At 40.3% G+C, this 24,225-nt stretch overlaps 1 protein-coding gene across 1 annotated transcript; it reads right to left on the bottom strand.

Moving 5' to 3' along the window:
• Positions 1–6,420: 6,420 nt before the first annotated feature.
• On the bottom strand, positions 6,421–14,668 carry ARHGAP36 (Rho GTPase activating protein 36). Its single transcript, XM_066356659.1, has 11 exons — positions 14,416–14,668; positions 13,128–13,193; positions 12,382–12,626; positions 11,961–12,153; positions 11,696–11,751; positions 11,045–11,195; positions 10,073–10,221; positions 9,720–9,896; positions 9,387–9,484; positions 9,144–9,250; positions 6,421–7,161 (listed from the first exon to the last, which is right to left on the bottom strand). The coding sequence occupies exons 1-11, from the start codon at positions 14,666–14,668 to the stop codon at positions 7,004–7,006; spliced, it is 1,653 nt and encodes a 550-aa protein (XP_066212756.1). The 3' UTR covers positions 6,421–7,003.
• Between the last annotated feature and the right edge of the window lie 9,557 nt (positions 14,669–24,225).

The raw sequence follows: 24,225 nt of genomic DNA, 5'->3' as shown, positions 1-24,225 counted from the left end.
AAACCCTGAGTTTGCCCAGTCAAGGCACCTTCAAGAAGCAAGAACTACAATGAGTTAATGCCTCTCATTCTTCTCCCTCTTCTATCTCTATAACTAAATATATAACTAAATAAATAAGTCATAATTTAGAAATACAATAACTGAAAAAGAAGAATATTTTATGGGGAATCAACCATAGACTAGAAGAAAAAGAAGATCAAATCATGAATTTTGAAGAAAAGAAAGTGGAAAACATTCAATCAGAACAGCAATAAGAAAAAATAATCCAAAAAATGAGAGTGGTTTAAAGATCTTCTGGGACAACTTCAAACATACCAACATTTGCATCATTGTGGAGGGCAGAAGTAGAAGATGGAAAGCAAGCAATTGAAAACCTATTTGAAAATAAATAAAGAATTTAATATCCTTAACTTAGTAAAGGAAATAGACATACAAGTCCAGAAAATGCAGAAAGTCCCAAACAAGTTGCATTTAAACAGGCTGACATCAAGATGCAGCATAATTAAGAAAAAAAAAGATACAGCATAATTAAAATGTCAAAGTTTAAATACAAAGAAAGAATCTCAAAAGCAACAAGAGAAAAGCAGTTAATTACCTACAAAGGACTCCCATAAGATTTCTTAACAGAAACTATACAGGCTAGCAGGGATTGGCACAAAAGTTCAAAGTGATGGAAAGCAAGGACCCACAACCAAGATTATTATACCCAGGAAAGCTATAATTTAGAATCAAAAGACAGATAAAGAGTTTCCCAGACAAGAAAAAGCTAAAGTAGTTAATCACCTCCAAACCAGTTTTATAAAAAATGTCAAATAGTCTTCTTTAAGAAGAAGAAAGCTAAAAATATGAATAATACAATTGCAATAAATACATATCTATCGGCAATTACGTTAATGTAAATGGATTAAATGTTCCAATCAAAAAATATACAGTGACTTGAGTGGATAACAAAATAAGATCCTTACATGTGCTATCTACAAGAGACTGCCTTCACATCACAAGACACAGACTGAAAGTACAGGAATGAAAAAAGATATTTCATAAATATTACAGGGAAAATTAAGACATTGTGGTAGCAATACTTCTATGAGATAAAATAGATTTTTAAAAATTTATTATTTATTAATATTTTGTGCCTTTCTTTAATTGAATTTATGAGGGGTGACATTAGTTAAGAAAATTCCACAGATTTTAGGTGCAAAATTCTACAATATCTTTTCTGTACCTTGTATGATGTGTTCTCCTCCCCCAAATCAAGTCTCTGTTCATCATTATGCCTCCTAAATCCTCTTTTACTTCCCCCTCTCCCAGCACTTCCACTTCTGAGTGTTTATCTGAAGAAACTGAAAACACTATATTGAAAAGAAATATACATCTATATGTTTCTTGTACCATTATTTAAAATACTCAAGACATGGAAGCAACTTAAGTGTCCATCAATAGATGAATGGATAAAGAAGTGTTGCATACATACAATGTAATATAATTCAGCCATATAAAAGGATGAAATCTTTCTCTCTGCAACAACGTGGATGGACCTACATAGTACCGTATAAAGTGAAATAAGACAGAGAAAGATAAATGCCAGATGATTTCACTTTACATGTGGAATTTTCCAAATAAGCAAATACAACATAAACAGACTCTTAGATACAGAGAATGTATTGATGGTTGCCATATGGGAGGAGGTTGGAGGATGGGTGAAAAAGAATTAAAAAAATACAAATTAGTACTTACAGCATAATCATGGGGTTATAAATTAGAGCATAGGGAATATAGTCAATGATATTGTAATAAAATGCATAGACTCTGTGGCAAATATTTCCCTTAGTGGAATAGAGTTCTCTCTTATTATGCCTAATTCTCAGAATTCTTCAGTATTCTCCTTACTGGGAAAATACGTTATTTTATTGCATAATAAAAAATGTAGAGTTTCAAAAAAACCCTATCATCAACAAATAAAGATAATTTTATTTCTTCTTTTCCTATCTTGATGCTTTTTATGCTTGATATTGCATAGTTGCTATAGCTAGGACTTCATTACTATGTTTAATAAGAGTGGGGAGTGTGGACATTCTAATGTTATTTATCTTACAGAAAATCTTTTCAATTTTTTACTATTTAATATAATGTTGATTGTAGGATTTTCACATATGGCCTTTATTATGTTGAATTATGTTCTTTCTATACTCATTTAATTGAGGCTTTTTATAGTGAAAGGGTGTTTGTCAAATGTTTTTCTGCATCTATTGAGATGATCATATGATTTTTCCTTCATTTTGTTCAACTGCAGTTGGCATACACTATTATATTAGTTTCAGGTGTGTAACATAGTGATTTGACATTTATATACCTTATGATGTAATCACCACAATAAGTCTAGTAACTGTGCAAAGTTAATATGATAGAATTGACTATACTCCCTGTGCTATACACTACATCCTTATGTTTTATTTATTTTAAAATTGGAAGTTTTAACAGCTTATTCTCCTTCATATCTCCCATCTCCCCACTTTCTTACCTCTGGCAACCATGAACTTATTTTTTTTTGTATCCATAAATCTGTTTGTTCATTTGTTTGGAGAGTTTTGAGATTCCACATATATGTAAAATAATATGGTATTTGTATTTTTGTTCTGACTTATTTTATTTAAGATAATGCCATCATGGTCCATTTATATTCTCACAAATTGCAAGACTTCATTCTTTATAATTGGTGAATAATATTCATTGTATACATATATACCACACTTTGTTTTTCCATTCCTTTATCAATGGACACCAAGGTTGCTTCTTTAATTACTGAATAGGAGAAATATTTGCCCATTCAAGTGAAAAAGGCTATTATTTGCGGGGAATTATATGGAAATAGAATATGAATGTGAGGAAAGTTAGAGACAGAGATGATTTGGGGCATGTGAAATGATTGCTAATTGGCCTAAGGGACCAGGTGAGGTAGGAAATTTTATAAGATGCACCAATATTTAGAGTGCTACTACTTTTTTCACAGTGGTCATTGTGAGATTGGATAAATCAAATGTTTGGAGGGACAAAAAACAGATGAAACAATGCAGATGATGCATTTGGAAATCATGAGGATGAGGATGCAGTACGTTCTAAATCAGTTGGCTCTGAGATCCTGGCTGAATAAGGAAAGAAGCTGATAGAAAAGGAAAGGTTTGGTGGCACTGAACACCTCATAGAAGTCAAATAGCAAGTGACGTGAGACCCAGCCATTGTTAGATTTGAGAGGCAATGAGATATTAGAGTTAAATCTTTTAGAAATGAATTCATTCTCAGTGATGCCAAGTGACTGAGGGTGGTTGAAGTGCTAAGAAGTTCAAGGCCATAGAGGTGAGGCCAGCATGTATGGGATATGGGATAGGTTTTTATATGTGTATTGTTGAAGTCACCTAAGATGAGGACAGGACTTGGAGTCTCAAGCTTTTTGAGCTGGTCCTTAGAGAATGGGGAAGAGGGAGGATAATCCCCACATCTATTCACCACTCTTGGCTTTGATCTCTTGATTAGTAGTCAGCACTGGAGATGAATATAGGGGAATTAATTAAATCCAGAGAAAGGTGGTTTCAGGGAAGACTGGGAATTCAAGGGAATGTTTTGAGATAATCTACTTTTCTGTTTATCTTGTTTATTTGTTGGTTTTCAAGCTGAGTGGGAAAAGCACAAGGACATATTTTATTATTTTGGCCTCATATTGTCCTGGAATGGAAATAAAAAATACCTGTCTGGATCTGAATTCAGATGTCTGAATTCAGGTGAGTCATTATGAGCTCTAATGTGACCATTTGTATAACAAGATAGTTGGAATAAATGAGCTTTAATATCAAGGGGTTTCTCATTGGCATTAATATCAAGGGGTTCTAGATACAACCATAGGGGTATGCCAGAGATAAGACAGTTATTCTCTAGCAGTTTGTCCTGTCTGGAGAAAAAGGATCTAGTAGGAATGAACCTAAAGCTTGCTTGTTAAAAGTGAAAATCCCTTCTTAACCAGGTTGTGACACAGTGTATACAGAGCATACAACTGGAATGCTTTGAAACCCTAAGGTCACCAGCTTGAGTGTGGGTTTACCTAGCTTGAGCACAGGCTCACCAGCTTAAGTGTGATGTAGTTGGCTTGAGCATGGGATCATAGACGTGACTCCATGGTCTCTGGCTTGAACAAGGGGTCACTGGCTCAGCTGGAGTCTCTTGGTCAAGGCACATATGAGAAAGCAATCAATGAATAACTAGCAGGTGTCCCCAAACTACAGCCCACGGGCCACATGAGGCCCCCTGAGGCCATTTATCCGGCCCCCCGCTGCACATCTGGAAGGGGCACCTCCTTCATTGGTGGTCAGTGAGAGGAGCACTGAATGTGGCGGCCCTCCAATGGTCTGAGGGACAGTAAACTGGCCCCCTGTGTAAAAAGTTTGGGGACCCCTGAACTAAGGTGCTACAATGAAGAATAGATGCTTCTCATCTCTTTCCCTTTCTGTCTGTCCTTCTCTATCTCCCTCTCTGACTTTCTCTCTCTCTCTCTCTCTCTCTCTCTCTCTCATGTCTTGGGGAAAAAAAAGTGCAAATCCCATCCAAAGAATACTAACTGCAGATATCACTATTCACCACAATGCATCTTTGTGTCAATGGAAGAATCCTAAATTTAATGGGCCAGTGTAATCTAGTAGTTAAGCACCAGTTTAGGAGATTAGCCATTTTCTGCTAAACACATTTTAAAATTTGGATGTTTATTTGACTTGTCTGCATCTCATTTTCTTCAAGAAGACAGTGAGATGACAGTAGCATGTATTTTTGTAGAATTGTTGTAAATATTAAATAAAATGATGCGTGTAAAGCTTTCAGCAGTGTTAACTATAAGTGTTATTTTAAAATAATTATTATAGGAGGCACCAAATATTAAATTTCTGCTGTCTAAAACTCTATACACAAGGAAATATCCTGAAGAAAAGTGTGTAAAAATAAATAATACACCATTTATTTTTTCTGGAGCCCTGTCTAACATGGAAATTTTCAACAGGTCATGGAAATACCATCAATCATATTCTTCTCTGATCGTTGGAAATTATGTCTCCAGATGTTTCTAGGTTTTTATTTTTCATTAACCCAGGGAGAATTTATCAATTGAGGATACCTACTGATATCTTTCTTTGTATTTCCCCTCCTTTCTCTTTCAAGGCCTTCTTCTTAAGCTTAATTCATTCATTTTCCCTACTTCTCTTTCACCCTTTAACTTAATTTTTCCATTCTTTTTATTCAATTACAGCTCTTCTCCTTTCTTCTATTTACCCCATTTATTCCATAGCATGTCTTCCTTTTATCCAACACCACCTCTCCCCTTTATTCCACATCACCTCCTCTTTAGTGCACATCACCCCTTTTATCCCACATCTCTCCACCCCTTTATTCCACTCACTTCATCCCTTGATACCATGTCACCCTTACCCCATATTCCACATCACCTTCTTATCCTTTTTTTATTTTATTTTTATTAATTTTAATGCAGTGACATTGATAAATCAGGGTACATGTGTTCTGAGAAAACATCTCCAGATTATTTTGACATTTGATTATGCTGCATTCCCATCACCCAAAGTCCAATTGTCTTCCATCACCTTCTATCTGGTTTTCTTTGTGCCCCTCCCCTCCCCCACTCCCTCTCTCTCCTTCCTCACCCCCTCCCCACCACCCCCTCACCCCCATCCCCACCCCCACCCCCGTTACCATCCAAATGAAACCTTCTTCTCCTTTATTCCTATTTCTCACCTCTCCTTTTTCCACCCAGGGCTTCCCAATTGACCAACAAATTTTTAAATTAAACAAGAAAAAAACACAGTAATCCACAAATATTCTGCTATCACAACACAGAAGTTTATTAATGATTAAATGTCAGAGAAGTTTCACAATCACAAATCTTCGAGCTCTGCGGTTTTTAACCAGTATGTGATCAATTTCTATCCCTCAATACAATACATTCTTCATTCTGTGGACCTTAGCAGTTGCTACCCCTCAACATCAGCTATAATTTTAGATGTCATACATAACCCATATCTGTGTGTTATCAGAGAATGTCCTGCAATTTGTACCATCCTACATAGAAAAAGTACAGAGAGGATAGATGGGCAACATTTTTAATCAGGTGATTTTAATTACCTGGAACCGGGCTGGCTTTAGCTTAGCGGTTCCTTCAAGTCAAGTTCACTTGCAAATTACTTGGAATTATATGTCCATATCTAACTAACTGTTTTGCTGGCAACAGGGTGTGAAGGTCAGCTGTCTGTAAAACAAATCCAGGTAATAAAATCAAATTTTTCCTCTAACTTTTGACAAAAAAAAAAAAAAGGCAAGTTAGACTTTGAGATTATTCTGTGGCTCTACCTGAACAAATCTGCACATAGCCATTGATCTAAATAATTTGGGGAAAAGAAATATCTTGATGTGGAGGAGTTGCTGTCGGGACAGGGATATGAGTTGGTGTGACATGGTTTAGCATTAGTTGTTTTTCAGCTCTTAGTAGGCTGACCTAACATCCTAGCATGCCTCTTGAGGTCTTTTCCAATTGAGCTCGCAGAAGGAGGGTAGGAAAGGTAGGAAAAACATGCAATCCTTTTTGGAGGTGCGAAAGCACCTCGAAGTTTGTGAGCTTCTCTGAGACAGATGTTTACCACAAATATCACATCAATTAAAGGAAGGGCTGTAATGTGGGAAAGCCAGGATCAGGGGTAAAAGAGAAAGGCAAGGTAGCACCAGGGAGCCTGGGCATGACACAGAAACATCTCTGCTTTTACCAGCTGAAGGGACCAAGCATCCCCAAGTAAGGGGCTGGCAGTTTGTTTGGACTTCTCAGCCTGACCCGAGCATCAGGTAGAACTCCTTCTCACCCTCAGATATTTACCTTCAAGACACACTCTTTAATGTTTCTTGTGACATCCCAGGTCTTCCCCCACCCTTTTCCCCTGTCTGGCACCTTATAGAAGGAAACCACCTAAGGAAAGAAGTAGCTGGTGCCAGTTTTGGCCTCCTTCTCCCGGGGAACATGGAGCAATGGGCGGTCTTGCTCTAGAATAGGGGGGTTACCCGCTCCTTCCTCATCGTCATGGGAACGGGCAGTGCCGGGAGGCACAGCTGGCTCCTCAGAGGAATCTGGAAAATAGTAACAATGTTAACTTCTTACTTTGCACAGCACCCAAGGGATTAAGACCTAATTTTGAGCTTCAAATACAGTATAAAGCAAGAAGTTAGGGCAGACATGCTTATCCTCATTAGACTTACAAGAAATCTACAGCCTAAGAGTAGAATATAGATCTCTAAATGCAGGCCCACTGCAGAAGCTGGGGTGTGGGGGAGGAGGGCTTGCTTAGAGAACAGAAAGTGTTAGACAGATACCCCATGCTTAGAGCAAATAGACAATACCTCCTGGGAGGCGGGGAAGAATGTGGCCTCCTAACAACCATTAGCACTCTACAAGCAGCCTAACTAATTTTACTAAGTATATAGTAATAAAGCTGGAGCCAGAAGCTTACAGAACTTCATGGAAGGGAGAAAGCAGGAGTCGATCTTTGATGACTCTAGCAATGGCTTGTAGTTAATTAGTTGACCAGGCTGAGATTGGGTGGTAATAATCAGGGTGGTATCTACAGGAAATGTAACATCTGAATCTTCTTTATGGAACTGGATTGCCTTTGAATTTTGAACTTCTTTAGAGTCAAGATAATTAGGTATTGGCACTGCTTCCATATTCATGATTTCTTCAAGATTAACAGCAGGGTCTGGCTGAGGGTCTGGAATTGTACTGAGAATAGAGACATCTTCAGGCTCTGAAATCACATCGGCAGCTTCATCTTCTTCAAAGGTGTTGGTTGAGTCATTATGAGAATCTGAAATGTTGTGAATTTGAACATCCACAGACTCTGGAACCACACTGAGAACAGAGCCTTCTTTAAGACTGAGGTTTTCTTCAGAGTCTTGGCTTCCACAGACATCAGAAGCTTCTTCATGTTCTGGGATTTCTTCAGAATCTGAGGCTTCTTCACCGTTTTGGATTTCACTCACCCTTGAGGATTCTTCCTCATCTTGAATCTCATCAAAATCAGAAACATCTTCAGGGCTTGTTACCACATGAAGAGCTGGGACCTCTTCAGGGTTTGATTCTTCTCCAAAACTAGCAATCCCATTGAACTCTGGAGTTTCTACAGTATCTGAAGTATCTTCTTCATTTGGAACTCCATTAAGAGCTGGGATCTCTTCAAGATTAGGATCTTCTTCAGAGTCTAAGAGTTCATTAACCTCTGGGGATTCTTCATGATTTGAAATTTCATGACCACCAGGGGCTTCTTCAGGGCTTGGGACCACATGAAGAGCTGGGACTTCCTCAAAATCAAGGTCTTCATTAAAGTCTGAAATCCCATTGATCTCTGGGGCTTCTTCGTGATCTGAAATTTCTTCAGCATGTGAGGCTTCATTATTTGGGATTTCACCAAGAGGTGGAACCTCTTCAAGATAAGGGTCTTCTTCAGAACTTGGGTTTTCATCATTACCTAAAGCTTCTTCGTGGTTTGGGATTACATCAAGGTAGGAAACTTCTGCAAGGTCAAGACTTTGGTAGTCTTCAGAATTTGGTTCTTCTTCAAGATTGTGGTTTGGGTTTTCCCCAGGATTTGGGATTCCTTGCACATCTGGGACTCCTTCAGGGTCTTGGACCATATTAAAATATGGTATTTCTTCAAAGTCTGGGATTTCAATGAGTTCTGGAATTTCATCATAGGGATCTGGAATATCCTCAAGGGGAGGAAGATCATCAAAACTCATGGTATCATCATCATCCTCATTTTCATCATCATCATCTTCATTAATCTCTGGTATGTCTTCAAAAAATGGGCCTTGAATCTCAAAGTCATTTGGGATCTCAAGACCTTGTACTTCTCCAAAAACTACACCTTGATTGAGATATTCAAATACTAGCTCTTCATTAACTGTCACATCTTCCTCAGAGGACTCATTTTCCTCAAGAGGTTCATCTTCAGCAAAGACCTGGCCTTTAGGAAGGGCCTGACTTTTACCACGGGGCTGACCTTCAGCAAGGGCCTGACTTTCAACAAGGGTTTTTTCTCCAGCAGGGAACTGACCTTCATCAAAAGGCTTGCTTTGAGCAAGGACAGCAGCTCGGACTTCAGCAGAGCTTTCCACTGGATCAGAAAGTAAAGCATCTTCTTCCATCTTTATACGTGCACTCCTGAATGAGAATGAATTTGAAAAAAGCAAACAATTTGTATACTTGGATTGATTAACAAAAAGATGGTCTGGGATTGAAAAGCCCAATAAAATATTTTGCCTCAGGTTAACCATAAACAAACTGAGAAAACACTTACTGGATCCTCCTCAAATTCCTGCGTCTGATAAAATCAAGAGCTTCAGGACTGGATCTCCACACACGCTTAGCAACCTGCCTCTGAATATGAGGAGGCACCTGAGGGTAAAATTAGCAATGTTAGTCTTTATCATACAACTTTTTAACTTTCATATTCATTTCTATCAATTGCCCAGGACTGAAGGCACCATGATCAGCTAATGTGGAAAGTACATTTAGATTGGGAGATTTTGAGGCACCTTTGGATACCTAAAAGGATATATGTACAACTTCTTCCTGCTCTGTAAACAGAATAAAGAGCTGTGAAATAAGTGTACCCAAATTTTCCACCTACTTGGAAGAGGACATCCCAGTTATCAATCATAGCACGGACCACATTGACAGAAGCAACATAGTGGTCAATCCCCAGTCTTGTTTTCCTGGATTCTCTCTTGGAAAATTTCCCCTTCTTCAGGAGAGCAGATCCAAACACCAAAGCCAAATTGGTGGAAGTCATACGGTTGCCATAAACCTAGGTAAAAGGGAGCAAAAAGTGGTTGATTCTGACATAGTAATAGATGTTATATAAATGAAAAGGTCTTTTTATTCTTGTATCCATTCTCCTCTGTCTTTCTGGTTCTGTCTCTCTCATATACTCCCACACATCTCCAACCAAAGCCCTTACTACCTTTTCCCAAAGCTTTTTACCAACTGTCCATCAATGCCAATGGAGTCCTCGCAGTTCTCCGTAATTTTATGCAGAACCCTTAGCAGACGTTCCAAAGTGTCACTGTGGCAAGGTGGCAGCAGGTAAACCAGAAGTTGCAGGGCAGAAAGCTGATCCTGCGGCTTCAGAGCTAAAGGAAAGAAAACAAGGGTTGGCTGAAGGGGCTAACCTTGCCAGCAGTCTGATACCACAAGAAATGTGATTCTGATTGAAAATCAGTGAAGGCTATGGAGGAAGTCCTCAGGCATCCTTCCTTTGTTCATTTCCACAGCTTACAGGTCCAGAAGCCTTAAAAGCAAGAACCCTTTCTGCAGAACATAGGTTTATCTTTATCCTGAGAAGACACACACAACTTCAACAAGCTCTGGATAAATTTTTATTTATTTATTTATTTATTTTTTTTTTTTTTTTTTTTTTTTTTTTTTTTTTTTTTTACCGAGACAGAGAGTGAGTCAGAGAGAGGGATAGACAGGGACAGACAGAGAGGAACGGGGAGAGATGAGAAGCATCAATCATTAGTTTTTTATTGCACGTTGCAACACCTTAGTTGTTCATTGATTGCTTTCTCATATGTGCCTTGACCATGGGCCTTCAGCAGACTGAATAACCCCTTGCTGGAGCCAGCGACCTTGGGTTCAAGCTGGTGGGCTTTGCTCAAACCAGATGAGCCCACACTCAAGCTGGCGACCTCGGGGTCTTGAACCTGGGTCCTTCGCATCCCAGTCCGACGCTCTATCCACTGCGCCACCGCCTGGTCAGGCTAATTTTTAAATGGCATATTACAAGATACAAGAAAAGTAGTCTGAAGAGATGTTTTTATTGTTAGATGTTTATTCTTCCTTAGTTCTTTGGGGTCCTGTAGCCTGAACTCTGTCTCTAGCCCCTCCCCCCCCACTTCCTGTACTATTTCCTTTCCTTGCTCAACAAGGAAGAAGGGAGAGCAAAAGACTTACTTGCTGTCATAAGGAAAGACATGTACAGATCATCTGGTAGCAAAGAATCCTTCATGTCATGAAAAAACTCCTTGAGAAGTGCGGCAACATCATGCACATTCTGAGTGTCATCCAACACTACATCTAGACCTTGATCAAATTCTTCACGGAGCTATAAAAAAGGAGAGAATGCATGGACTGTTTGCCCTGTTCACCACAGGATCCTTCTTGGTCATTTCTCCAGTTGTTTTGTGAACCAGTGTCATTCCAATAAATTCAAATTTAAAAAGGCAATATTGTGATAATTTGCTAAATGTGAGTATAGACTGTATATTAGGTAAAAGCACTGCAAGTGTTAAATTTTCTGAGTTTGATCATTACTCTGGTTCTGTAGAAAAATGTGCCTGTGATTAGGAAATAAACATGAAAATATTTTGGAGTAAATCAGCACAATGCCTGCAGCTTACTCTCAAAGGGTTCAAAATACTAAGGATATACATATAGAAAAAGTGAATAATACATGAAACAGGGAAAAAATAAGTGTTAGGCTCCAGTGGAGGTAGCTGGCAATCTGATGTGCCTGATATATGAGACTCCCCTCAGAAATATGGGGGAGCCCCCACTTCACCTTATTTTTCTCAAACAACAAAAGTGTAAACAAAGCCAATTTACCTCACGCACTCTCTCTTCAGAGTATTCCCAGGTGAAAATCCCCACTGTGTTTAAGCCTGGAAGAAAAGAACAGGTGTGCTAAGAATCTCTGGCCCCCTTCCCCAACCCATTTCCCTTCTCCTCCCAGCTGTATCAGGATCCCAACTGGTGGAGGAGGGGATGTTCCAATCCCTACAACCTTTTTCCTGTCCTTATTTCTAGAACATGATCCTCTCTCTTTAATTACCTTGTATCTTGATTTAACCATCATTTTCAACCCTCTTACCATGTTTCTCAATGAAGCTGCAGCAAGTCTCAACAACGTGGGGGATTTGTTGAGCAATCGGATTGAGGCTCATTTTCCTTTTGGAACCCAGAAGTCGCTGGCCAATTGGAAAAGAAATGCTGGAAAGGTGCAGGGTCTGCAGCAGCAGGGCCCCATCCTCCAGTTCAGCCAGACTATCCACAGAAACTGCACCCTGTGGAGAAACCCAGATTATCTTAAAATGGGAAAGGAAGAAGGTCGCTTGCAACCTTCCTGAGGACTGCGTCACATTCATAATAGAACACATTCTTTCTGTGGCAAGCCAGTATACCCTTTCAACACGCCTTTCCCTCTGAGAACACAGACCTTTGAAACCTCCCTTCTCACATCCCTGAACACCTCAGGAAGGGTCCCTGCTTGAATTTTGGAGGATTTAACTCACTCGACGCCCTCGGCGAGTGAACTCTGGGGGCAAGGAGGGCTCATCCCGTCTGCGACTGAAAAAGCGCCTGATGCGGCCAAACATCCTTTGCACCACGTTTCCCCGACGACGACCAACAACCTGAGGGGTAGATTCTTCAATCTGCATCGTGGCTCTTAGTTCAAGCTGCTTTCCACGGGTAAGCTCATTCACCAGCACTTCTTCCAGACGAACGCCAAAAGTCTTCAGTGATAAGACTGAGGAGCCTGGGAAAGAATGAGAAACGTCATCCACAGCACTTAAATGAGAAGGAACTGCAGGGGCTATAGCACGCCTGTAAGCAAACTCCCGCAGCCAACCCCCACCCCTTCAGAGCCGCGGCGCCCCTCCCTGGAGTGAGCCAAAAATACCCGCAGTGGTTTGACTGAAGGATTCAACTTCACTCAAATACCCCGACGGAACTCAAGGTCCCTGCCGTAAATCCTGCCAGGGATTGAATACCTTGAAGCAATGAGGCAATTTCTTCTGGGCAATCAGTCTAGGGTAGATCCTAAGCAGGATGGCTTAAGCAGATTTCATGGGACCACCCCGCGTGCGTCTGCAGTTAATGCTACATTTCCTGAAATCAACCCCTACAGGGTTTCTGGGAGGGGGAGCGAGTGCCCCTAGGGGCAGTGGGCACCGCGCAGTGTCCAATAGCAAGGACAGTATAGAAGGGAATGCAGCATCCTATTTTTTTTTCCTAAGGAAAATACAAAACTCCTCACCACTCTGTCGTCCTCTGAGAATCAGAAACAACTTCTCCAAGGTGTTTGGAGCCTCAACAGGCAGAGCTATGGGAAGAAAAAAAAGAAAAAGCACGCACACTCATACAAATACGATTTGATAAGTGACGAAAGCATCGCAATGCTTTGATCTGCAGGAAGTGGGCGGCAGGGGCAGCGCGGTCCGGCCTGAGAAAAGCGTTTTTGCTTTCTCTCAGCCTCGGTTTCCCCATTTAACAAGACTAAGCCTATCTACCACGTATAGGATCCCAAGAATTTAACCAAACCAGACAATCTTAGGCGCCCTGTGCGCACCGTGCATCTTGTTATGCATCAGTAGTAACTCAACACAACGCTTCAAACACAAATTCCAGTTAATTCCAGGGCTCTGAGTGTTGGGACAGTGCAACAGGCGAGGGGAAGGGTTCTGTCTGCGGCACCTCTGCGAGTAGAAGTTGACAAGTTACTGCGGGCACACTCACACCCAGGATGCCGTCCGCTCCACGCGCTGCGGCGGAAGAAGCAGCAACCCACCCTGTCCTCACACTCGATTCCCGCAGTGGCGGCTGCCTGAGGGGTTTTCTCGCCCTTTGCTTCGCTCCTTTCCGGCTGCGTCCCCTGTGCGCGCCTGCCGAACCTGCTGCCCTTGCACTATTCATTACTGCAGAAGCGCTCCTCCGCCTGTACGACCCCCTCGTGCCTCCCCTCAACTGTTAATCTGAGCCCATACATACCCTTGAGAACTCTGGCACACTCGAACCCGGTCCACTGCTGGATCCTGCTCCGTCCCCTTCCTTCAGCTAGCTGAGCTGGGCGGCGCTCTCAGCGCACCTCCCGCCATTGCTCCAAGCTAGGATTGGCGCGTGTCTCTCTGTCTCCCTTACTCTCCGTCTCTCAACCGCGTTGTCTCTGTCTGTCCCAGAGTGTCTCTCTGCACCTCCCTCCCACTCTGACTCCTTCTGGAATCGCACCTGGTGCGTCTGTATTTTCACCTGTCCTCCGTTAACTTGTCGGTTCCTGACAACTGCCTGTCGAAATTGTTGCCCAGAAAGCTCCCAGCCTCTGACCCAACTCAACTAATCTTTACCTCTTCTGCAATTCAACAAACACCCTTCAACTCCCTCTTCCTCATTTCTCATTTATCCGAGCCGCAGGAGAACCGACCAAGTCTAAGACTTTTCATTACCTTCGCGCCCCTCCTACCGTTCTTGACTCCCAACTCTCCCCGTCCCGTCCCGGAGGGTTCACTCGCCAGAGAGCGAGGAAGCCACACTCCAGGGGTACTGCTTACCTCGGTCAGGATTGAATTCAGAGAGGAATTGTCTGGCCACGAGTTCGTGGTAAGCAGTCTCTTGCAGCTTCAGACGCTCCAGCTCCGAGAGACTGTGTACTGATATCATCTTCGTCCTGCGGTCCGGGTTGTGTCCGGGGGCTCCTCCCAGGACGTTCACTAAAAAAATGAAGGCAGATAACAACAACAAAAGGGGCATGATTCTGGGGCACCGTGTCCTTGCCGCCTTCGGAAAAAGAGTGCAGCCACCCATTCTGGAATCGGATGATTATCAAAGCTGCATCATCCAATTGTCACTGGACCTGGTAGAGGGAACTATGGGGGGAGGTTGGCAGAGGAGGAGGGAAAACTGGGAGGCGGCTTCACCCTCTAGCAGAGCTGACTCTGGTTGCTTATTATAATTTTTTTTAATGCAATTTAAAAAAAAAAGAAAAATCAGCCTTGAACCGACAATCCGGAAAAGAGAAAACTTAATTAGGGAAAAAAAAAAAAAAGGAAAGAAGGAAGGAAAAAGGAAGAGGAAAGGAAAAGAAAGGAAAGGAACATTACATTTTTAAATGCACATTGACACAAGAATAAAGTAAAATTTTCCATTCATTAGAATAATGATGAAGTTTATTTTTAAGCTATTTTTAATGATAATATTTGATGCTGTTCAGGTTAGGTTTAAATGGCACTTTCAACTAGGTTAGGAGCCCTGAAAATTTGTACAATTCTTTTAGAACGCAAACTGGACACATGAGCCTTGAGCCAAAAACCATCCCTGGCCCTATGACCCATTAATTTCCCTTCTAGGAATCTATCCTAATGGAATTTCCCTACAGACAAGAAAAGCCATATTAACATGAGCCATAACAATAAAAAGGGGGGGGCTAACCTGGCAATAAGACTAATTAAATAAATTATGGAATGGTCACAATATGAAAAAATATATTATCATTAAAATGATGTGTTTTGTTTGTTTTACTTTTCTCTGAATTTACTGGAATGATATTGGTGAATAAAATTATGTAAGTTTCAGGGGTACAAGTCTATAATACATTATCTGTATATTGTGTTTACCCCCCCCAAGTCAACTCTCCTTCCATCACCATTTATCCCTCCTTTATCCTCTTTTACCTCCCATCCCCCTTTTCCTCTGGTCATCACCAAAAATGATGTTTACAAAGAGCTCTTAAACCACAAATACAACATTCAGAATTGTATTAATTATGATTACAACTACATGAAAAAAAACCACACATGAAAATAAGACTGAAAAAATATACTCAAATATCTGTAGTACGTGATAGGATTTTGTTTGCCTTTTGCTTTTTATGTATTTATCAAAAATTGTGCAACTTGATTGTATTATTTTTTATGAAAAAACATCCATTTTTACCAAAACAAACAAACATTATTTCCACAACATTTCTAGGAGACTCCTTATACAAGATTGGTGAACAGAGTGAAGTTTGTCTTAGTGTGCTGGCAAACCCCTCCCTTCTCCATGGTGCCCACTGTCTCATACTGTTCTCAGGCAGCTCAGGATCCTCCAGTGAGGATCTCCCTGGACCCTGCACAGCATCCTTTCTTGCACATCCTCATCTCTATTAGTCTTTTTTTTATTTCACTTATCCATAAAAAAAGAAACCTGTATTAAATGTTCACTTTGTACCAGACACTGAAGATTCAAATATGAGTAAAATAATACACCTTTCATAAAGGATTTGATTGTTTAGTGAAAGAGATACACAGTTAGCTACAATTTAGAAAACCTTGTGATAAGTCAATCAGCCAAGATACAAACAAAGTACTGTGAGAACAGAAAGGAGGAAACATTTAAGTCTGCCTAGAGACGGGGAGGAGGGATCATCCAGAAAGAGAACAGCTTGTGCAAAGATAAAGAGATGGGAGAGAGGTTATATGTTTAAAACTGTGTAAAGAAAATGGAGGAAGATAAATCTGGATAAGCAGGAGTGAGATTGTGAATGTTCCTGTTAGCCAGATTAAAGAGCTGTACTTGCTCCTGAAGGCAATCAGGGACTTCTGCAGGTTTTTAAGTGGGGAGTGACAGAGTCAGAGATATAGCTTGGAAAAAGTCCCATAAAGTAGTGAAAATCCTGATTTGGGTAGGAGCCGGAAGTAGGTAGATCACCAAAGAGGCATAAAATGCTGACAAAAGTCAGTGTCACTAGAGCTGAAGCAGAGGGTAGATTTTATGGGTACAATTAACAGGAATTGTATGGGAATTTTTTTATTGTAATGAAAAAGAAAGTGTTTAAGACAGTTCTGAAATTTAAAATTTGTGTGTGTGCATGCTGGTTCCTGACAGAAGATAATTTGGAACATAGACAACTAAACCTCTTGACAAGAAAAGAAGTTGTTACATGCCACTTTTCTGAGCTTCTCTTTCCCCTAGATTTTTATGATAATATGATATCATTTTCTAATTTTATAATAATATGATATGATATATTACTGGGGGTGGGGCTTAAATTCCAAAGATCAGGTAATGTTGCTTTGCCAGAGAAAAGGTAGGTAGAAGTTTATCATTCAATTATCTATACAATTAAGCTATATCCTACCCCCCCAAAATCCCACCCTCATTTTGTTTCCAAAATTATCTTTTGTCCACTTTTTTTAATGATCAAAGTCACACATGTCAGAAATAAATGCTGGACAGGAAACTAAAGTACAGTATGAAAAAGATTGAGAAGTCTTTCTATGGATTTTGAACTGAGCTAAGAAAAAAATCCTTACCATAGGTTTTTTAAAAAGGTCCTTCAACTACAAAGCACCAATCCCTTAACCCAAAGAGAATAGAGAAGCCCAACCAATAAACTGTATTCACAAAATGACCATTTTAACCAAAGGTACATGCATATAAACCTAACCACAGTCTCAGAGTAAGCTTCTAGCAATTCCCCATTCACAATAACAGGTCCCAAACCTGTTAACCAGGGTCTCATGCTGACACACACCATCTAGCTCTGACTCCATTTATTTTAATATAGCTCCCCTCTCCCCTTCCCCCAGTTCAGGCATTGTTTTACCTGTTTTGGAGTTGCAGCTATTTCTTCTTGCCGAGGCTTACCACATCTGGTTATCCAAAGAGTAGAGCTGGTTCTTTTACTCAAAACTCAAAATAAAAATCAATTTTTCTCCACCACCAAAATAAGGGGAGAACAAATGAGAAAACCTCAAAACAACACCAGCCAAAAAGAGAGACAAAAGCCTTTGAGAGATGAGTCAGCCTAGATGCTTACAATTCTGAAGGAAATCAAAGGCCTTAGAATAAACCCTTTGTCATTGCTTCCTGCTCAGAGATACAGGGCTAAACTTAAGAGCAATCATATGATGCTGTTCTGCCAGCAAAACTGACAGTCTTGCTTACCTTCAAGCCTCTCAAGGCATCAGAAGAGTAAATGACAAAAGCAGAGTTAGGAAGGCCAATGTACCCAAAAAAAGAAGCAAATGGGTAGGATTGGGAGGAGGGACACTACAACACTAGAAGAGGCACATAACAGGTTCTTGAGATCAGAATAATTGTTCTCAAGCTTGACTTTCTTTGCTGAACACAAAGGAAGTTTCTCACAGGGAATAAAGTACCAAGAGACCTCTCTTGCTCCAAAGTGTCTTCCCCTTCTCCCTGTAACATGGCACTGGCCTGAAGTGAACATGACATCAAAAAGGTACTCAAGAAGAAAGATGAAAGCAAGCCTTCTCTTGCAAAAATAATATCCTTAGACAAATATCTGTAGTGGCCACTGGATTTGAGCTAACTAGAACTGGGTTCAAAGCACAGCTTTATGATTTCTTAGTTGTGTAACCTTAAGAAAGTTAGCTGAATTCTCTAAGCCTCAGTAGCTTCCTCTGTAACCTAAAGAAATGAAGCAATGCCCATTTCAACAGTTGTGTGAGAATTAAATGAATAATGTATGTGTGATATTTAGAATTTGTTTTTAATAAACACGTTGATATTGAAGTTCTTTTCTTTCAGATGGCTTGACCTCACCAGAAAATATCATATTTCAAAAGTAATCACATAAAGTTAGAATTTGTATAAATGAATCCAAGAACTTTGTTTTACCTCTACTAAATTCAAACTAAGTTAAAACAGGTAAAGAGATCTTGAGAGATTGTTGAGAATTGATTTTTCTTCTTCAATATCCAATGGCATGAGGGTCAAGTATTTATAAAATCATCTTACAAATTTTGAGAAAAAAATAATTGCATAAATTAATTTTTCAAATAGTATTATTCTAATTAGTAAAATGCTTATATGTCTCAAAAATGTATTTCTTTTAAACCATCCAATTTTACATTGTCACTAGAAAAAGGATGTATATTTTCTCTTGGATCACTAAAGGGGCTCGAATATAAGCAGATACTGAGAGAGATAATTTGCACAAAGAGCATAGGCACATCCAGATGAAGTCTCCAGCAATTCAAAGAGGGGAAACACGTGAGTGGCATCAAACGCATGGCACAGATGGGGAAAAAATGAACATCAGAAAGGTCACCTGTTTTGACACTGTCAGGATGGACATGCTCTCAGCTAGGCATAAATCCACAGCTTTTTAACTCCATTGTCCCCATCAAATAGTAAAGGATGGTGCAGTGCTCGCTAGTAAACACCTATAAGAAAAAAAGTGGGTACTGTATTGATGCCATTGTTTGAATTTCTTATAAATTAGTCACTTTGCAGCAACATCAGAATTTTTCTCCAAGCCTCTGAGGGCTCCTCAGAGTTTGAGGAATTGATAGTGGACAAGGGGTGTGCCCAGAAGGCACTGCATCTATGTTATTTAAATATCTACAGGCTGTGACAATAGATAAAAGACATCCCCTTAGTTTATCACTACATGAAAAGAGATATAGATCTCTAAATGAAAATATTCGAGCACCAATTTTGTGTGCTGACACATCACCTTGTTCATCTTGAGCATTAATGAGTTAGCCTTTAAGTTGTTATCCTACAACCTCCATTTCAGCAAAGGTGGCAGATGCAATGAATGAAATGGCTCCTTTTATCTTATGCAGTGATGATGATCCAGTTAAATTTGGGGACAGCGTTCTTAAATATGTGGAGTGAGCCCATCACGCCATGGTAGAAGCTCACAAACTAAAAGTATACTGTTAAAATATATTGAGAAAAGTTCTGAAAAAAAAGAAAGAATGTTTCATTATTAAAATGGATTAGAGATAAAAAGGATCTTAGCCATCACCTAGTTCAAAACTTCCATTCTATAGTTTAGAAAACTGAAGCTTGGACAGAAACAGGAGTTTTCCCAAGGCCACATGACAGTTTGACAGCAGAGTATAGACAAGAACACAAGTTCTTCTAAATCCTAAGGTTCTTTCCTCTGTCCCATTCAACTTTCATCTTAATAGCTACAAAATATTGCATAGCTAAAAAAATCAAAAGAATAGACACATAATCAAAGCCTGATTCTATAAGCCAGGAGATGTCATATCCAAAGGCAGGCAACTACCACAAATTACAACCTCTTTGTAAAATAAGTACAGTCATCATTCTATAGAATGTGGGATGTGTTTGTTTTATTTTATTTTATTTTATTTTATTTTGTTGGCTAAAGGAACAATTCAAGCTCGGAATAGTGAAAGTCAATCTTTATTCTATAAACATCCCAATGGATAGTGTAAACAGGCAATGTGACATCAACTAAAACAATATATAGATAGTCTCATTATTATCTGCATGCAGTGTGTGTCAGAGTACATAATAGTGCTGGCATCATAAGCTATGTAACCATTTTATCACCCCCCCCTTTTTCGTTATTACTTCTATTATGTTGGGGCCGAAAAAGTAGAAAGTAAGATGTTACATCAATAAGAGGTAAAATATTTTAATGCCAAATTTATCTTGTGCTTCTTATTCTCTCAAAATCTTACCATATGCCCATTATCTCTATACCCTAGCACACAGTAGGTGTTCAGTGTTTGTTGGGTGAATCATAGGATTAGAAACTCTGAGATATTTGAGAGAACATAAAGGTCTTATAATTAAAACAGCTATTTGTGATTCATGAATAAGTGAATCATGTCACTTTATTCTCACAGCTCCGGGAAAGGAGATAGGTTGAGTGTTATGTGTCTCCATTTTACAAATGACAACAAACTAGAGCTTTGGAAACATTGTGACTTACCTTAAGTTGCACAAAAATGTCATGGAGGAATATGATCAAGGAACCAGCTATTCTTACCTATACTCAGGCGTGGCCTTGCCCTTCTCACCATACCATGATATTTCTTGGTATGTATACATCACCAACATCTGCTGTCTGGAACTGAGACAGTCCAAATCAAGACTATATTCTTTCTTAAGGAAGTGGCTGGATTTTTTTTTTGAGGTCTTGTTTTATACACAGTATTCTTGGAAAATGGAAATGAAGGTAGATGATTGATAGAACAGAAATGATGATAAGGTGGATAAATAAGACAGATAAGTGATATAACAATGTTAGATAGATAGGTAGATAGACTGACAGGTATAAAGGTACAGATATATATATATATTTGAAAATGACTTATGAAAGATATAAGAGAGGAGTGGATAAAGGAGAAAGGCACTGAAAGTCTTATGTATTTCTCCCACATCTCTCACTCCAGATCACCCCCAAACTGGCAACATGACATACTTTAAAAGTTCTGAGGTATGCACTAAAGCTTGGGTTCAAATCTCAGCTTCAAATGTAAGTTTATACACTCACCAACAAAATGACTTGGAGCAAAATTGTCTTACTTTTCTGAGTCATAGTTCCATCATCTTACAAAATAAGAATCATACCTATTAGATATGGCTGTGGTAAATACTAAATAAAGGACAGTGTGAATGAAATAATCCTCCAAAGGGTACAGAAGAAGACTGAGCAAAAGTGTTAAATTCTGGAATGAGTCAGATAGCACTTCCATTGAAGACTGCCTTTTACCATCTTTTGAAGGCAAAAATGGGTGCTCATCTCCTATTAGCAAGATAAGGTTAAACTGTTCCTTCACTGGGTCTTTTTTTAACAGAGACTGAGAGAGAGTCAGAGAGGGGGACAGACAGGGACAGACAAACAAGTAAGCAGAGAGATGAGAAGCGCCAGTTCTTTATTGCAGCTCCTCAGTTGTTCAGTGATTGCTTTCTAATATGTGCCTTGACCATGGGGCTACAGCAGAGTGAGTGACCCCTTTCTCAATCCAGTGACCTTGGGCTTCAATCCAGCTACCTTTTGGCCTCAAGCCAACAGCCATGGGGTCATCATGTCCATGATCCCACGCTCAAGTCAGTGACACTGCACTCAAACTGGTGAGCCTGTACTCAAGCTGGATGAGCCTGTGCTCAAGCCAGTGACCTTGGGCTTTGAACCTGGGTCCTCTACACCCCAGTCCAACAAACACTCTGTCCACTGTGACACTTTATCTTTTATGATCAGATATGCAAGGCAGCTAAATGGGGGGACAGGGAAATTTTTCTAGACTATGAAATGTAGAAAGAAGTTAACTAGCCCACAAAAGAGATTTAGTTCCTACTTTTGGCTTCCTCAGCACAGTGTGCAAGCCACTTATGCCAAGGAGAGTGGAGGATAAGAGGCAGCCATCTGGAGTTGCAAAGCCCCAGTTCCTGCCCTTGGGATTTTACAACCTAGTTGGAGCTTACATAAATATCAAGAGTCTGAAAGACTGTCAAGTAAGGCACTTGGATATAATACCATCCTTCCCTAAACTAATTTAAATAAATTTATTCACCTTTGTTCCTTTAAGGAATATTAAGAATTGACTATTTTTAAGGTCCACTAGCTCTGAGCAGACCCTTATTCAGTTGTAGGTTTTCAGTATGCACTCAGTAAACTCTAATTCTTTATTTCTCCATCTTCTCAACTGACCTGGTCTTGTAACTCCCCCTCTTTAAGATGCATTCCCTTTCAGACACACTCATTTTTCTACAGACATCCATGCACACATGCATCCTCATACTGTCTCACATATGCATTTTTACACACATGCATGCATGCACACACACACACGCACACACCAACAGAGAGAGAGACAAAGTATGGGGAGAGGAGGGAGAATAGATCCTTTCTAATGTATTCACTACAACACAGAAAAGAATGGAAATGAGATTCTGGATTAAAGTAAGGACCATCATGCATTTTCCCTTCGAGACCACAGGTAGGGCTTCTACAAAGTGGACATAAGAGAGAAAAGACCATTGGGGACACTCACCAAAAATCATCTGTACAGGGGCTTGTCAAGAAAACCTTCAGAATCAAGTTGTTCTCAGTATGTGTGTTAACAGCTATCCCTCTTCCATCTTTGTTTCCCCCCCCCATCTGCTTCTGTTCTACAAATTGTATCTTCTCCAACAAGCATCCAATTTTCTGCCAGTTTTCTTTTTCAAAATCCTGTCTGAGTGGCTGTCAGAGGGAACTGGGGATGTGGGAGATGTTTTCCTGGGAATTTTCATGATAAAAATGGTATTTTAAAACTACATTAAAATAATAATATTTAAAAAAACATTAATGCATGTCTGTCTACCTACCTATCTATCTTTCTTCAAAATTAGACCACTACCTTGGCTATGATGCAGTGAAAAAGCCCTAGACCAGGAGTCAGGAAGCCTGCCTACTTTACTAAGCAATTGAGTGGCCTAGAGCAAGTCAGTGACCATCTAACCCCTAAACACCACCAGGGTAATTTATTATTATCTTACTTATCTAAGAACAAAGTAGAGACACAACCCTAACATCTACAGAGTTCTTGATTCTTCCGCAGGACTTAGCCAGTTCTAGAACACAGAACCATGCTGCTTCTATCCACAGCCAGAAAGAGAGGCCCCTCCCATCCGCAGGCCTGAAGGCTCCAGTGTGGGGGCTTAAACAGGTTTCCTTTTCCATCTTTACTGGAACCACAGCTTAACCTAGCCCAGCAGCCTTCCCTGGACCCTGAGCTCAGTGACTGGCAGGAGCAGAAAGAGGATAAAGAGGGGGAGAGGGGCAGGAGCCCACCGGCAGCTGACTCTGCCACCTCATGCTTAAGCCCCTGGTTGCCCCGGTGCTGCAGAGCACAGCCTGAAGACTAGACTCAGGCACATATGTCTTGCCCATAAGTCACTCAAGAGAGCACAGAACCTTCCAAGTTAAACAATGCCCTATGACTTCACGACTACCCCCGTGGAGAGTTTGAATAATTATATATTTTGCATGTGCAAAAAGCTTAATAACTTGTTCAGACTTCCTCTCCTTCTCTCAATTCCACTTTGAGTGTCCTCCCCTCCTTCTCTCCTCCCGCAATAGGCTGCACTCAGGTGCCTAGAGCCCTAGCCCTGCACTACCTCTCGGCAAATCTCCTGGTCCAGGCAGGGAATAAGCGGTGGCTGACCTAATGATCAGTCCTACAGTGTGGCCATGGTCTGCCCTGGGACAAGCTGCAAATGCTGCTAGTGCTTATCTCTGCGCTCATATTTCCCCAAGTCCTTGTAAAGCCTTCAGAGATGGGGCAGTGGCTGATTCACAGCAATTTTCCACACTGACAGCCAGCTCAATGCCGCATCATACATATTAACTAAATTCCCTTGGCTACTCCCACTGTTTCTCACTGCACCCCACAATCTTCTCTCCCTTTATTCAAATCTCATCCCTACTTCAAGATGCAGCCCAAGGTTTTCTTTCTCTTGTTGCTCCAGCTTCCTTCTCCCCTGGCCATGCCACAGGATCTCACATTACAGGTGAAGAAAAGGCAGACCTGGAAGTTCAGATGGCTGAGAAATTTACATAAGGACACAGAGATAATCAGTGGAAGAGTCAAAAGGAAGGCCCA

Source organism: Saccopteryx leptura, chromosome X (assembly GCF_036850995.1).
Source record: "Saccopteryx leptura isolate mSacLep1 chromosome X, mSacLep1_pri_phased_curated, whole genome shotgun sequence".
NCBI lineage: Eukaryota > Metazoa > Chordata > Mammalia > Chiroptera > Emballonuridae > Saccopteryx > Saccopteryx leptura.
This window is presented reverse-complemented; position numbering and strand designations above follow the sequence as displayed.